The following is a 16,332-nucleotide window of genomic DNA, read 5'->3' as shown; positions in this document are numbered from 1 at the left end:
GTGATCTAATGTACTCTTATGGCATGTAGGCAGAGCATTGTATACATAATAAATAAATCTTTAAAAAAATATATATGTGTAGGTGCTTTTATTGATTGGGGATGAAGTTTAGTAGTAACATACTTGTCTAGTAGTATAAGGACCTGGGTCCCATCACCAGCAGCATATACACATTATCTTATTGCATTGTAAGCATAGTAGCACTGTTTATAAATAAAAGGATAGAAGAACTGGTTATGAGATTTTAAAGCAGCACTACTCAATCTTAGCTGTTCATTAGAATCATCAGGGAAGCTTAAAAAAAAAATCTAGATTAAAAGAAAAAAATCTAGATGCTCAGTACATATCCAAGGTCCATCCTTTCAATTTATCAAGTGGTAGAACAGTTCAGACATCAGTGTTTTTTTGGACCTCAGTAACTTTATAATACAATCAAGATTGAAAACCACTGGTCTGCCAGGTGAGGGGGGTGCATACCTTTAATACCAGCACTTGAGAGGCAGAAGCAGGCAGAACTCTTTGAGTTAGAAGGCAGCCTGGTCTACAGAGCTAGTTCCAGGACAGCTCTTAAAAAACAAAGCAAAACAAACATACAGACAAAATATTGGTCTACTGATTTTCTTAGCCTCTCTCATTTTCTGAGACAGGTTTCTCTATGTAGCCATTCTGCACTCACTTTGTAGACTAGGCTGTCCTCGAACTCACAGAGTGCTGGGATCACATGTGCGCACCACCGTGCCAGGCTTTGCTTGTTTTTCGATGCTAGAGACTGAACAAACCACCATGTGTAACACCAGGCCAGTGTTCTACCAGTGATCTACATCTCCAGTCCCATGAAATCTTCACTAGCATGATTTGGATTATCTTAGATCAGACAACCGTGGGTGAGTCGGTGGGGGAAGCACCTATGAGTTAAGTATCTTAGATGATGCAACATATCAAATCAACTACCATAAAGAAGTAAAGATTGGGGGCTCAGAGAGAAGGCGGCTCAGTGGTCAAGAGCACTTTCTGCTGTTACAGAGATCGATTCCCAGCACCCATGTTGGCTCACAACTACCTGTAATTCCCATTCCAGAGGGCCTGATGCCTTCTGCCTCCGTGGGTCCAGACAGTCATATGTTCACATATATGTATGCAGACAAAGCATGTATACACATAAAATAAGTCTTTAAAGTAATAACTGGGAACTAGAGCTCCAGCCGAAAGTAGGCCATTGCAATGCTTGTGTTTGACACTAGCACAACAAACACTTGTGTAGAGACTTGCTACATAATGAACTAATAAATGTTCTGTTAATAAAATTTAAAAATAGTTATATTTTAGATTTTTTTGGTCAAATAACCTATAGTTAATGACATATTGTTAGAATATAACCAGGGCTGGAGAAATAAATCAGCCATTAAAACTAGGCTCATAACCAGAAAATAACCAAGCAATAATCTATCACTCATAAAATCACGGTGAGGGACTTGCTAACAGCTTATAGAATAAAGCTAATAGGGAACGATCTTTAACATCCTACAGCATAACATGACTAGTAATATTTTAATAATTAAAAAGAAATCTACTAATTAAACTGTTTAAATCCAAAGCAAGCCCAAACAACTTTGTTTAATTAACTGTACATAAACAACAAGGAGCAATGCTGAGACAGTAATACTTAACACATTAGTTGTTATTGTGATATGATTTTTGGGAAGCATGGAGGAAGCAGCAACAGAAAGTCTTACTTGTTCTTGAAGGCTCTGGGCCAGTGCTTGTTGAAGCTCCTGCTCTTCTCTTTCCCGCTCCATGTCATATTGCTGGAGCCAATCCACCTCTCCCTGAGAGCCTTCTGGAGTTTTATTTTCTTTATTCTCATCACAGTCTTTTGTTATCTCAGTAAAACTAGTAGGATCTGAAGAAGCAGAACATTATTTTGGAAAAAACTTGCAATTTGTAGACTCTAGTGACACCTACTGTTAAGAGGATAATTCATACTGACCTCATTAACACTAGGTTTAGGGTCTAATGAGTTCACGAGAGCCTAGAACCTGCTATGTAGTGGAGGATGACCTGACTTTGACTTTCCACCTCTGTCTCCCTGCTGGGATTATTGGTATGCCTCTTCATGCTTGGTTTTTTGGGATGTTGGGTTTCATGCACAGTAGGTTTGCCTGCTACTAAACAAGCTACATTCCCAGTCCTTAGAACTTTTTGGGACCAATAATTTCATCTTACCACATCTACATCAGGGTTTCTCAGCCTTAGCACCATTAATAATTTGAGTGGGGGTGCACTCCCTTTGGGGAGTGGGAAATGGAGAGTTGTATATGCTGTAAATTTTAGCAGGATCTCCATACCCTACCCCAGATAGAAGCTTTAACTGAGTTACTTGTCAGGAATTAAAGATCCCTTTCATCTACAGAAATGGAAGTGCTCATGCCAGAAATAGTCCAGTTCTCTCTACTTGTGAGAATCAGAAATGAAAGACACTGTCAAATATTCCAGGGTAGGGGAGAATGTCCTTGAGTTAGAAGGACTGACCAAAGCAATGGCTCTGAGAACAAAGGATTAACGAACAAGTGATACTTAGTAAACAGTGATTGATAAGAATAGGGGAATACATAAAAGATATTTGCACTAAGAGGAAATAAATACTTCATAAGAACCCCATCAGCCTTTTGTTTCTTGTTATACTACGGATTCACTAATTATTATTTTACTTGTATATAAAATAATTCAAAATTGAAGAGGTTCTGACTCCACAAATCTAGAAAATAATTTTGTGATTATCCCACTAAGACTTCCCTTTCCAAACATGAGGGCTTGGATTATTTAGAAGCTACATGTCAGTAAAGGCTCTGAAACAACATATTTTGTGTAACAGATGCTTCTCTTGATGAAATCTACCTGGCTCAGTGACTGTTTTGGGTTTCTGTATCTCCATAGCATCTGCATTATCAGGCATTTCTTGAATATCATCTTCTGCAAATCCAGTGTCCGGGCTGCTGGTTGGCTTATCGTCATCGTCATGACTGAACACCGGCGTCGCTTCCCTCCTACTTATCTCTAACACGGCTGCCAGCACCTCTTCGTCACTCATTCTGTCAAACCCTGAGGTCTCCAGTTCGGACTTCCCAGGCTCTATGCTGCCCAATTTCAAATCCTGAAGAACAGAACTACTTTTACAAGAAGCCAAAGTGTCTGTTAACATAGCTAATGTTGAACTTTATATCTAATATACTCTAGAGTTTAAAGTGGCAATTTGGAGGCTGGAAAGATGGGTCAGCACTCAGGAGTTCATATTGCTCTTGCTTAAGATCAAGTTCAATTCTCAATTTTCAAGTCTGACTTTTCTTCTGGCTTTTGAGAGCAATTTGAGTGTAGAATTGAATTTGTGTGCCACCATGCTTGGCTTATGCTCACACCCAAAGTTTTATGTATGCTATGCAAGCACCTTACCAACTGAGTTACAACTTCAAACCCAACAGTTTTTCTTGATTATGACATGTGCAAAGTATACGCATTATAGAAAACTGGAAGGTAAGCACTGCTAAAATAAAGTTACTCAAGGCAGTAAGTCAACTGAGTATGGTGGTGCACATCCATAATCCTCCTTAGGAGGCAGAGGCAAGAAAATGGTTGTAAGTTCTAGGCCAGCCTAGGCTATAACATGAGAACCTGTCTCAAAAAAACAAAACAAAAAGATGAGTCAGAGATATTAAGATATACATGAATTATACTGTAAACATCCTGTTCATTGCTCTGAATAATCAATTTTAAATGCTGGCTGGCCCTTTTTTTCTTTTAAATTGAGGCAGAGTCTGATGATATAGCCCCGACTGGCCTGGAACTTACTATATGAACCAGATTCATAGATATCCACCTCCTTCTACCTCCTGAGTGCTGGGACTAAAGGCATACATCACCTAGCAATACGGTCTAGTCTTAAATGAGAAAAATAAAAGCTACACAATATTATGTAAATAATAAAAATATATTTTCTGAGTAACTTTTATTCTAGGAGAATTCTTAGCTTTCTTTTAATATTCAGGGGAAGCAACCACAAACTTCCTTCAGCTCTATTGTAAGATGGGACAAGTCAGAACACAAGTAACTACTATAATTCTATAGAACGATGTAAATGCCTGGAAAATCTTACTTTTTTGAAATACTAATTATTAAGGACTGTAAATAGCTGTGTCTCCATGACTATGATTCAACAAATTAGATTACCTAGCTGTTCAGTTGACAAAAAAATACTATGATTTTCTCCTATAAACAACAGCTATCAAAACAAGTGAAGAGATGAAACTTAGAATGTGCAAGTAGTTCTGAGTGTCTGGTGTCACCTGGCCCTTTTCTGAGGAACTGGGGATTGAATCCAGAACCTCACACGTGCTACCAAGTACTAGGTCACTTCATCACTTGTCAAATCCCCAGTAACATTAATTTCTTTAAACAGACTACTATTTTTGGAGACAGTGTCTTACTATGCAGATCAGGCAGGCTTTGAACCTGAAATTCTGCCTCAGCCTCCTCTGTCTGGGATAAGCACGCACCATTATTCTCAGACAAGACTTGCTTTTTGTTTTGTTGTTATTGCAGCTAGAAAACACTCTTTAAAGCCACTGTCTGAAACAGAAGCATTACGTTTGACATCTATCTTGTGAATTTCTTCAGTTTGCTGTGGCATTTATTTGGATAGTTAGCTGAACAGAACGCTGTCAGACGTGCTGAAGAGCCATCACTTACTTTTTCCACATCTTCCTGCTGCTGTCCATTGCCTGGCGTATCACACAGTCTCTGGCTGAGGGCCACAGACCGTTTAAGTTCATCCTCACTGTCAGAATCAAGGCATGGAGTCAAGGAGCTCTTGGGTTTGAAGGTAAATTTCCTATAGTTTATTTAAAAAAAAAAAGGCCTAATAAACAGATGTCTTTTTATTTGTTTGTTTTTGATGTATAAACACCAAAAGAAAGCTTTTCTATTATAAAAATTTATTTAACAAAAGAAAATGAATCTAAAGAAGTATATTTAAGTATTCACCTTTGACACTCTCCTAAAAAGCCATGGTTTGAAAATGCCTATGTTACTGTATATCACCCATAAACTTTGTGCCTTTTTCTTTTAATGACCAATTCCAAATGTAGTCTGTTGCCCTCTTTATAAAGTAAGTATTCCATCGAGTCCATTAAAGTATAGCAATTAATCAGTAATTTCTTTTTTTAAGACCTGGCTGTCCTGGAAATTATGTATGTAGGCCTGCCCCAGAGCTCACAGAGATCTGCCTACTCATGCATCCCAAGTGCTGGGATCAAATGCATGCATCCACCACCACACCTAGCTATAAATTAATATTTTTGACAATGTACAGGAGGACCAATTTTCTATCTTTTAAATTATGATCTGTATTTTATTATTTTGAGGACAGACTTCTGGTGACCTCTCTACTTTCCAGAACAGAAATTCCAGAATAAGAAAATGAAAGGCTTCTGAGGAAGGTAGTTTTAAATCCCATATAATAATAGGACATACATGATGTATTCCCTCACTCCCTTTTTTGAGACAGAGTTTCTTTGTGCAGCCTTGGCTGTCCTGGAACTGAAGTCTGTAGACCAAGCTGGCCTCCAACTCACAGTGATCACCTGCCTTTGGTGCTGAGATTAATGGCTGTCCTACCACTCACTCCCTGACATGATGTATTTCAATACTGTGGCAATTTCCTAAGAAATTAAAGCTATGAAATGAAGGATAACTAGAAAAAAAAAAGGGGGTGTGTGGACAACTAAAAGTTGTTTAATGTAAAGGCAAATAATACCATCTTCAAAATCGGTGACATTGGGCACTGTAGTGAGCATTTGTATTGGTGGCACTAGGGAGGCTGAAGCAATAAACTACAGATTTGAGACCAGTCTGGATTATACAGCAAGATTTTATCTGAAAATCAAAGACAAAACTACAAATAAACAAAACTCAGTGTAGTACAGATCCTTAGAATGTGGATTCATATGTTGGACATGGTGGCACACGCCTTTAATCCCAGAGGCAGGTGGATCGCTGTGAGTTTGAGGCCAGCCTGGTCTACAAAGTGGGTCCAGGGCAGCCAAGGCTACACAGAGAAACCCTGTCTCGAAAAACAACAACAAAAAAAGTTACTGTCTCAAGGTGCAAAGAATAGCATAACATGCTGGGTATGGTGGAGCAGGCCTTCGATACCAGCACTTAGGAGGCAAATATATGAAGCTCTGAGTTCTAAGCTAGCCTGGTCTACAGAGTGAGTTCTAGGATAGACAGGGCTACAATGGGAAACCCTGGAGAAAAGGAGGGAGGAGAGAGAGAGAGAGAGAGAGAGAGAGAGAGAGAGAGAGAGAGAGAGAGAGAGAGAGAGAAGAGAGAGAGAGAGAGAGAGAGACAGACAGACAGACAGACAGACAGACACAGAGGCAGACAGGGACTAGCAGTAACACATTTTAGAAAATTTTCATTCAATATGGTTAAAATTTTAAGAGGTAAGTGCTTTAAAAGGCAAGCTTCAGTTGCATTAAAATTCATTTCTGTGAGACTGTTCTTCAGATAAGATGCTACTGCATTAAGGGAGGAAGTGGCAGAGATTAAAGAACAAAAACCTTCTTTGATGAAAATTAAAATAAAACTCCTATTTAATAGTAAAAACATATGAAAATCTGAAAAGAGGCAAGTGGCCAGCGTCCAGACTGAACACACGTGAGAAGCTAAATGAAGACAGGATGTTCTGACTGAATAATTGAATATGTATTTGTAAGGTTTTCAGTATTAACTTAGAAATTGCCAAATTAGGCTACCACCAATTTTTTTTAAAGGACAGATTCTCATATAGCCAAAGACTGGCTTCAAACTTGGGAATAGTCTTGAATTCCTAAGCTTCCCGCCTTTACCTCCCAGGGGCTGGGATTATAGATGTATGCTACCATACCTAGTTTCAATTAGCTTTCTTAATTTTTTATTTTTTATTTCATGCTCATCAAGCAAACCTCAACATATTTTTTAATCAGGTAAATACTTTGTAGAAGGGATGTGATACCTAGCTATGTTTTTACCATGGTCAAAAAACATAGAAGAACCAATGCACTGAGTTCAGAACTCAGCCTCTATTAAATTTTCTTTTTAAATATTTATTTATTATGTGGACAGTGTTCTGTCTGCATGTATACTTGCACGCCAGAAGAAGGCACCAGATCTCATTATAGATGGTTGTGAGCCACCATGTAGTTGCTGGGAATTGAATTCAGGACCTTTGGAAGAGCAAGCAGTACTCTTAACCCCTGAGCCATCTCTCCAGCCCGGGAGCCTCTGTTAAATTTGATCTGCATGATGGGTCTTGTAATACATTAATCACTTTTTTGTTTTTGAGACAGAGTCTCTCTGTATTAGCCTTGGCTGTCCTGGACTCAGTCTAGCCTCTGCCTCCTGAGTGCTGGGATTAAAGGCATGCGCCACCACGCCCAGCAGGCTACTCACTTTTTATTAACCAACTTTCAAATTCTCATCCCAGTAGACTCTGAAGAACAGATGCCATGCCTGCCAAGGTACAATGATGGCCAATGAAACTGTTTCTTGCAACCACTGTGAACTGGTACCTAAGATGCAGTCCATTAGCACTAACAATGTTTACAGAGGCAGCTTGGCTGTAGCAGTGAAAATGTTTGTCCTGTAAATGCATCACTTGCTTACTTTATAAAGCAGCCGAGTAGTATTGCTCATTCATATCTGGAGGACAGGCAAGTGTATTCACATTGGGACCACTTCAAATTTCTAGCTATGTTATCTGGTTTTATTTCACTGAAAAATAACTACACACAGGAAGAAAACAGCAGTTTCTAAATATCATTCTATGGTTACACGAGCCCCATATAAACGTTTAAAGGGTAAAACTTTTCTAAGATTAGTTTGGGATATAAAATTTTTAGAGGGAGAAAAGGTCCAATCAGAATCTTCAGTGAACTCTTGGAGGAAGTACAATTTATCTTTTAAAAAAAACATAGAGCACAGGCAGAACAGGTACATTCCAGTGCATGTTTCCTTTCAGAATTCTTCCTTTTAGTGTCAAGCTAGCACTAGGTGAGTCCTGTGTCTGTCTGTGAGGAAGGACAGGAGTTATACCCTTTTAAACCTCAGAGCCAGTTTATTAACAAAATCCTGGAACTCCCTCCCTCCCGGGGGGGTTTCTTGGTGTATCCTTGGCTGTCCTGGACTCCCTTTGTAGACCAGACTGGCCTTGAACTCAGTGATCCGCCTATCTCTGCCTCTCCAGTGCTGGGATTAAAGGTGTGTGCCACCACCACCTGGCTCTGGAACCTTTTTTGATAGCTAGAACTTTTGTGCCCTAGGTCATATATAAGCCAGACTCAAGAACATTCCCAAGTATGAGTAATACTGAGCAACTGGCATGCAAAAAGAAATGAAGAAAGGGGGAGTGGGCAACCTTACAGATTAGAGTGGGCCAAATCCTTAGAAAGACAAAATTTGGGTATATAAGAAATAGGACTCACTTTGAAGGTGTAGAAGGGCTGGTGATGCAGGAATTCACCATTTGAGAGGCTTTCAAAGGTCTAGAACTATCAGAAAATTGGAGAATATGTAATGTATACAATTGCATCAGTAAAGGTAGATATTTAACTGGTAAAGTTAATTATTCTACATGCTAAATCTCTCCTTAAACCCTCCTGAAAAGCAAATAATACTTTAAAACAATTAACCATAAACTCCCAGAGGAGAACGAATTACCATCTCTGGCTCTCCTTATCTAATACCTGAAATAAACAGCTTTGCAAATGATGTCAAGGGTAACACATTTGAGAAGAAAAGAACAACTTGGGGGAAAGTCCCTCATCTTATTTCTTTACTTTGGACCGACAAAATAATAGCTCTCAACTTATTGAGATTTACTAGGCGGCAAGCACTGTATGTACTACTGCACTTAATGGTCACAGCAGACCAATCTTATTTTCCCATAGATAAGCCAAGTTTTTCAAGGTCTTAAAGCCACTAAAAATGGATTAGAATGTAGTCAGCTTCACTTCAGATCAGTGTTCTCCAAGGTATGTAGTAGAGTGAGACGGACTAACAGCTCTACCAGCAGAGGGCAGTTTGCACCAAGTAAAAACAGACTCTTCAAAATGTAAAGGCAGAAAGAGAAACAATTACAGACCAAAGACTCTGGGAAGACTCTAGGGTAAATTTATATGGTGTTAGTTATAAATCCAAGAGAAATATGTCTCAGAAAATTGAATCAATTAATTTTGGGAATTGTTCGCTTATTTTCTGTAATGTCTAACTGTAGCCAAGAAACTGTCCTTTGCTGCTGTTTTTAGGGACAATCATCATTATGTACTGAGGGTGGCTTAAACTTTCTACATAGCCTATACTGGTCTTGAAGTACCTTTGCTGTAGGTTGGCATTATAGGCACACGCTACAAAACCCAGCGTGGCTTGGCCTGTTTAGTTAGTAACAGGAAAACCAATCTTCTTAGTCCTCAATGAAATTAAGGATTTGGAAAAATTCTCAAAAATTCTTTTCCGTCCTATACCTCTAGGCTTTATGATTCTCCCAAATTACTGTTCAAGTATGAAAAAGAACTGTAGCCTAGTGTTCCAAGTAGAGCAAGCACGCACGAGAGCACCATACTTAGAAGCCCTAAGGTCCCAGCATGCATGATGACAAAAATCTAAAGCAAAGGGGACTTCTTTCTCTCTGAAACAGTTCTCAGAGTCTCAGAAGTTACTCATATTGGGCACTATTTACACTTATAGAACAATCATGTATTTGGGCGGAAGCTCTAATTTGATTTTTCAAATTTGCATGTTCAAAAGAGCTAAGGCTTTTGTTAAGAATATTGATTCCCAAGTATACCAAGTACAGCAAATGATCTTTTTTTTTCCATTCCTGTGTTCTAAAAAAAAGAAAGAAAAGGTACCATAATATGAAAGGCATCTATTAAATTACATTAAAAATACAAAGATTGGAAGATCTTTGTATAAGCATTTTCCTTCAATTAGTTCTATCTGACAATGTTTAATATTAAAGTTCCAAATTAATGCAGAATTCAAATTTCCTTTCGGGTTTGATTTTCTTTTCCCCCTTTCTTTCCCCTAAGAGTTTTTATCTAGTTTGGTCAATTTCTTGAAATATTAAAACCCATTCAAAAGTAAAGTTAAAAAGCACTGTCTCTTACATTGCCATATGTGCACTCCATCCAAGAGTAAAAGGTGGCTTTGTATTTTCAGTGCAATGAGATGACAGGGTCAGGTATCTTGGAATGATGACTTGTTGTCCAATCTTGTTGTTAAGTGAGAGAGCCACATTGAAGCTGTATCGTTTCAAATGAAGAATGAGGACCCTGAAAAAACAGAAGACAAGGACTCTAACTCATGAGCAACATAAGTTGCTCTCTTACAGTGGTCATTCTAATCATGTTAGACAAATTTTGACTTACAGAATACATTTGGTCATGCTGGGTTATGGTGGTCAAGCCTCTACTCCTAGCACTTGGGAGGCAGAGGCAAGTGGGTTTCCATAGCTCAAGGACAGCCTGGTCTACACAGTTTTCCAGATCAGCCAGCGCTACAATAACCAGTCCTTGTCTGAAACAGCATCCCTTCAGGACACACACATATACATTTGGCCAAGCTAAACATAATTTGAGGAACATTTACTAAATATTAGTCAATGTACAGCAGTATTAGGATAGATACAAATAAAAACCTTGGATCTAGTGATTAAAGAAGTTTAGATAAAGTACACATAATGCTCCTAGGAAAATCCCTCACCAAGAAACAACACACAGTAGGCAAAAGAACTAAAATTTTAAATGTAACTAATTTTTGGCTAATCTTAATCTACTTCCTGAGTGTTATACATTAAAAATAGGTCATATATGGTAAAATATCTATTAGATTGTATATTACACATTAGCTCTTATGCATATATGGTAAAATATCTATTAGATTGTACATTACACATTAGCTCTTATGCATAATGGTATCCAGCATTATTCCAAGATATCTTATTTTATTTTATTTATTACTTTTTTTGTTTTGTTTTTTTCGAGACAGGGTTTCTCTGTGTAACCTTAGCTGTCCTGGACTCACATTGTAGACCAGGCTGGCCTCGAACTCACAGCGATCCACCTGCCTCTGCCTCCCAAGTGCTGGGATTAAAGGTGTGCACCACCACGCCTGGCCCTTTTTTTTTTTTTAATTAAATAGCATCTTAACATGTAGACCTGGCTTGCCTAGAACTTGCCATCCAAACTAGGCTGGTTTTGATTTGTGGTAATCCTTCTGCTTCTGCTTCCTGGATATTGGCTTTACAGGTACATGGCATCACATTTAGCTTTTGCTGTTGACAGACTTCACTCTGTATTCCAGTCTGGCCTAGAATTATTAGATAGCCTTGGCTGGTTTTGAAATCATGGTAATCCTCCTACCCTAAATTGCTATGTGTGATGATTAAGATATCAGCCAACTCCATGGTATTTCAGGATTAGTTTTTTGGGGGGCGGGGGCGGTTTCGAGACAGGGTTTCTCTACGTAGCCTTGGCTGTCCTAGACTCACTTTGTAGACCAGGCTGGCCTCAAACTCACAGCAATCCACCTGCATCTGCCTACCCAGAGCTGGGATTAAAGGCATGGATTAGTTATTTTTATATATTCTGAAAATAGGGTCTCACGTAGCCCAGGCTGGCTTCAAACTTGTTATGTAGCTAAGGATGACCTTGAACTTCCAGTCCTCTCATCTCCACCTTCCAAGTGCTAAGAGAGCTGTGATTACAGTCACTACATAAGGTTTTATGTAGTGCCTGGGATTGAGTCAAAGGTTTCCTGAGTACTAGACAAGCACACCCTTAACTAAGCTAATTTTTTAGCCCTTAATATTATTCTTATTTTAATATACTTATTTTGAAGCTGGGAGTGGTGGCGCACGCCCTTAATCCCAGCACTTGGGAAGCAGAGGCTGGTGGATCACTGTGAGTTCGAGGCCAGCCTGGTCTACAAAGTGAGTCTAGGACAGCCAAGGCTACACAGAGAAACCCTATCTTGAAACATGGCCCCCCCCATCCCACCCAAAAACAAAACAAAACAGCAAAACCCACCACACAACCAAAAAAGCTTATTTTGTTTTTATATGTATGTGGGCTATGGCATCATGTGGAAATCAGGATGTCTGTGAGTCCTTGGGAATTAAACTCAAGTCCCCTAGCTTGAAAACAATCTCCTTTATCCTTTACAACACTTTGCTGGTCCTACTGCTCTTATTTGAGAAGTACTTTCTCTAGAGAAGACGGGAAAAAAAAACAAAACAAAACAAAGCAAAAAACCAAAAAAATTCCCCCACTAACAAAAGCATTATATAAAACATTTGCATGGTCATCTGATCTGGACTGAGAAAAAGACTTAGCTTTTTAGAAACACCTTTTTTTTTTTTTTTAAAGGAGCTCTGGCAAAGTTCAATTATAGGAAAACTTTCTGTTTACTTTTCACCAGTCTGTTCTGGCATGCTTCTAATAATTTCAGAATCCACTGGGTCAATGATAGCTGGTGTGCATACTCTGTAGTATTTCCCACATGCTGTGCCCAATTCAATATTATTGCCATTGTAGTAACGCACACCAGTTTTAGTCAACATGGGATAGTATTCTATTTCAAGTTTCCTCAAAGCTAGGCAGCTGTTGGTAAGGATAACCAATTTTGCTTTGCCTTGTCTGACGATTTTCAGAGTATGTTTGTATCCCAGCATATACTTACCACTTTTAATAACAAGCTGGAACCTAGAGTTTATAGACTCCAGAGACTTTTTCATCTTCTTTGTGGCCGCCATCCTCCTACCTTAGGTGTGGGACAATCCCCAACCAAGATCAGCTGACAAGATGGCCAGGGAGTGAGAAAAGCCACTTGTTCTTTTTTGTTACTACTGTAAGCTGTCTATTTTTGTCTGATGGATTAAATATATTTCATAGTCAATAAGAGTAAGAACTTCAGGGGTTTTTTTTGTTTGCTTGTTTTTCCCAGTCAGTGTTTCTCTATGTAATTCTGGCTGTCCTGGAACTCACTTTTCAGAACATGAGACCTTGAACTCTGAGATTGGCCTGCCTATGCATCTGTGTGCTGGGACTAACAGTGTGTAAAACTTAAATTTTGAGTTTCAAAACTTGAAACTCAAAAATCTTATATTTAAACTCCAGTTTGGCAAAACAAAACAAAACAAAACAAAACAAAAAACCAAACCAAACCAAACCAAACCAACAAAATAAAGCAAAACAAAAATACTGTCTCTTTTTAGAAAACTGTATCTATTTTCTTCAGTACAGGCTTCTATCATAGAAGCCACAAACTCAAAAATTTGCAATTTGAACTTACTGATATTTTTCTTTACATGGGATAGGACTCATTCTAGAACTCAGAAGGCTGAAGCGGAAGAATCATGGATTCAAGACAAATCTTAGTTAATTATCAAGACCTATCTCAAGATAAAAATCTTTTTAAAAGACTGTGGTATATGTTCATGAAGAATGCTTGCCTTGACTGCATGAGACACGAGATCTCCAATAAAACACACACACACACACACACGCAATCATTCACACACAAGCTAGACTTCATGGCCTCATAATTACAATGTAAAAATATATACTGACCCAGTTGTTAAAAAGACTAAAACTGGCCAGTCATGGTGGCATACATCTATAATCCCAGCACTCAGGGAGGCAGAGGCAAGTAGATCTCTGTGAGTTTGAGGCCAGCCTGGTTTACAGGGAGTCTAGGACAGTCAAGGCTACACAGAGAAACCCTGCCTGGAAATACAGAGGAGGGAGGAAGTAAAGAGGGGGAAAGGGCAAAGAGGAAGATGGAGAGAGAGGGAGAGAGGGAAAGAGAGAGAGACTGAGACTTGACTAAAACTGATGCCAAATTCTCAAATATTTTAATTAAAATTTCAAAGAACCTAAACCAAAATAAAAGCAGCATGAAAAGAATAGATGACCATCAAAATAACTGATCTATAAAGATGAGGCAGAGTGAAAGTGAGTAAGTTGCATAAAGGCATCAGGATTTTCAATAATGAAAGCAGAGGGCTAGGGTAGCCCAGGGTAGAGTGCGTGACTGCCTTGTGAGAGGACCTGGTTTCAGTCCCAGCAGCAGAAAGATAGAACAGATATATAATTAGATCTAGTGGTCCACAGCTGTAATCCTAGCACATGGGAGATAAAGGCAGAGGATTGCTGCAAGTTGAAGGCCAGCCTTGGCTACTTAATGAGTTCTAGAACAGTGTGCACAATAGACTGAGACTCTTTAAAAACCAAACTAAAGCAAGATCCAGACCTAAACAGAACAAATTAACACTTAACATAGTACAGTACTGCAGAGAAAAGAGATCTCTTTTTCCTTAGCATCTTCTTTTCTTTCTTTCTTTCTTTCTTTTTTTTCTTCCAGATAGTGTTTCTCTGTGTAACAGCCCTGGCTGTCCTAGACTCTCTTTGTAGACAAGGCTAGCCTCAAACTCAGAGATCCACCTGCCTCTGCCTCCCAAGTGCTGAGATTAAAGGCATGTGCCACCATGCACAGCAGCATTTTCTTTTATTTACACAAATTATATTTTTAAAATTCCCTCCTCAAGACAGAGTTGCTCTGTGTAACAGCCCTTGCTGTCCTGGGACTTGCTTTGAAGAACAACAGTCTGGCCTCAAATGCACAGTGCCTCCCAAGTGCTAGGATTAAAGGTGTGTACCACCACCTTCCAGCTAATTTAAAATGTTTTATTTTATGTGCATGATGCTTTTTCCTGAACATTATGCCTGTGTATCACTTGTATGCCTGGTACTGGAGGATATCAGAAAAGGTAATCAGATGCCCTGAGAACAGAGCTACAGGCACTTTTAAGCCACTATGTAGGCTGGGAGTGGTGGTTATCCCAGCACTCAAGAGATCTCTGTTAAGAGTCCAGCCTGGTCTACATAGTGAGTCCCAGGACACGAGAGCTATGTAGAGACACTCTATCTCAAAAACAACAACAACAACAACATGTGGCTGCTGGGAATTAAGCCCAGACAGTCTGAAGCAGAAGAGCAGGGCTCTAACTGCTAAGCCATCTCTCCAGAACCACCTCAGTATTTTCAACTGCATACAGTTAGTGACAGACAGTAATAACCAATATCTTGTCTTCAAATTTCTTCTTTCTATTCTATTGTCTCATAACATTCATAAATAGTCTCTTAAAAAACAAACATAAAAAATAATAATGCTGCTACAGCTTATAAAGTAGTTTCTCTGAAAATTTATTTTCTAGAAAGGAATGCATTATAGAATGTAAAATAACTTTCCCCTGAGGTCTAGATTCCAGAAACTCTATATTTACAGATAATTGAAGCTAATAAAAGAAAGTAAAGCTCTCTGGTGCAGGCAGAGTGCCACATAAATATTTGATGTTAATAATCACTTGTTTGGCAGAGAGATCTAATCTTGGGAAGCATTAAAAGCTATCTTGTAACCACATCATAACTTCTGCAACTAGCTTCATCTTATATTCAGACAGTACTAATACAATGTAAGTTAATTTCATGCAAGGCAGAAAATTAATCTTATGATTATAGGAAATCTACTACCTATAAGATCCTTTGAAAAAGAAATGGAGCTGGGCGGTGGTGGCGCACGCCTTTAATCCCAGCACATGGGAGGCAGAGGCAGTAGCATCTCTGTGAGTTCGAGGCCAGCCTGGTCTACAAAGTGAGTCCAGGACAGCTAAGGTTACACAGAGAAACCATGTCTGAAAAAAAAAAAAAAAAAAAAAAAAAGGAAAATGGGAAAAGTGAAGTAAGTTGCTCTTCCTATGTCCATATTGTGTCTGCAGCAGATTTTTCCTAATGGATAAGAGGAGGAAGACTATAGGAAAACAAATGACATCCCTAACATAAAAATTCAAAATCAAATTATGATCCCAAACCTGAAACTTTTATTAGAGAACTTACATAATGCTACAGTGAAAAAGTCCATACTTACTTTAGGTGACAAGATGTAGGCAAAAAGAAGGGACAGTAAAAATATATAAAATTATCCTTAGACTATGCATAATGCATATATGAAATGCAAATGAACTTTAGTGCTTAGACAGCACACACCCCACCTTGAGGTCTCACTATGTATATCCAAATATTACAAAATACAAGGCATTCCTGACTCACGCATTTCAGAAGGGATCCTCAAACTATACAAATTACATTACTGAAAGAAAACTCTAGAGCCAGTGTTACTAACTGCATCCTCTTTTTGTCATCTTCCTGAAACTCAGACTGCTTTCTCCTCAGTATTGCAAAT

At 38.7% G+C, this 16,332-nt stretch overlaps 2 protein-coding genes across 10 annotated transcripts in view; both read right to left on the bottom strand.

Annotated features, from left to right (window-relative positions):
* USP37 (ubiquitin specific peptidase 37) overlaps positions 1-16,332 on the bottom strand; it is an 89,031-nt gene that overhangs the window by 15,138 nt on the left and 57,561 nt on the right. For 8 of the 9 annotated variants that reach the window (XM_084778471.1, XM_084778469.1, XM_084778472.1 and 5 more), the window contains exons 17-21: positions 10,200-10,364; positions 8,517-8,582; positions 4,741-4,882; positions 2,896-3,151; positions 1,734-1,900 (exon numbers count right to left, since the gene is read on the bottom strand). In XM_084778471.1, the coding sequence (XP_084634597.1) occupies positions 1,734-1,900; positions 2,896-3,151; positions 4,741-4,882; positions 8,517-8,582; positions 10,200-10,364 (796 nt within the window). The remainder of the gene's footprint in view (positions 1-1,733; positions 1,901-2,895; positions 3,152-4,740; positions 4,883-8,516; positions 8,583-10,199; positions 10,365-16,332) is intronic. The other variant, XM_084778475.1, reaches the window with a different exon arrangement.
* Positions 12,156-15,011, bottom strand: LOC311595640 (large ribosomal subunit protein eL30-like). The gene has a single exon (XM_084778557.1). It carries the CDS (start codon positions 12,842-12,844, stop codon positions 12,497-12,499), a length of 348 nt encoding a protein of 115 aa, XP_084634683.1. The 5' UTR covers positions 12,845-15,011; the 3' UTR covers positions 12,156-12,496.

Source organism: Acomys minous (genome assembly GCF_964271855.1).
Source record: "Acomys minous genome assembly, chromosome: 4".
In the NCBI taxonomy this organism is placed as follows: Eukaryota; Metazoa; Chordata; class Mammalia; order Rodentia; family Muridae; genus Acomys; species Acomys minous.
Note: the sequence above shows the minus strand (reverse complement) of the source record. Positions and strands in the feature narration are given on the sequence as shown.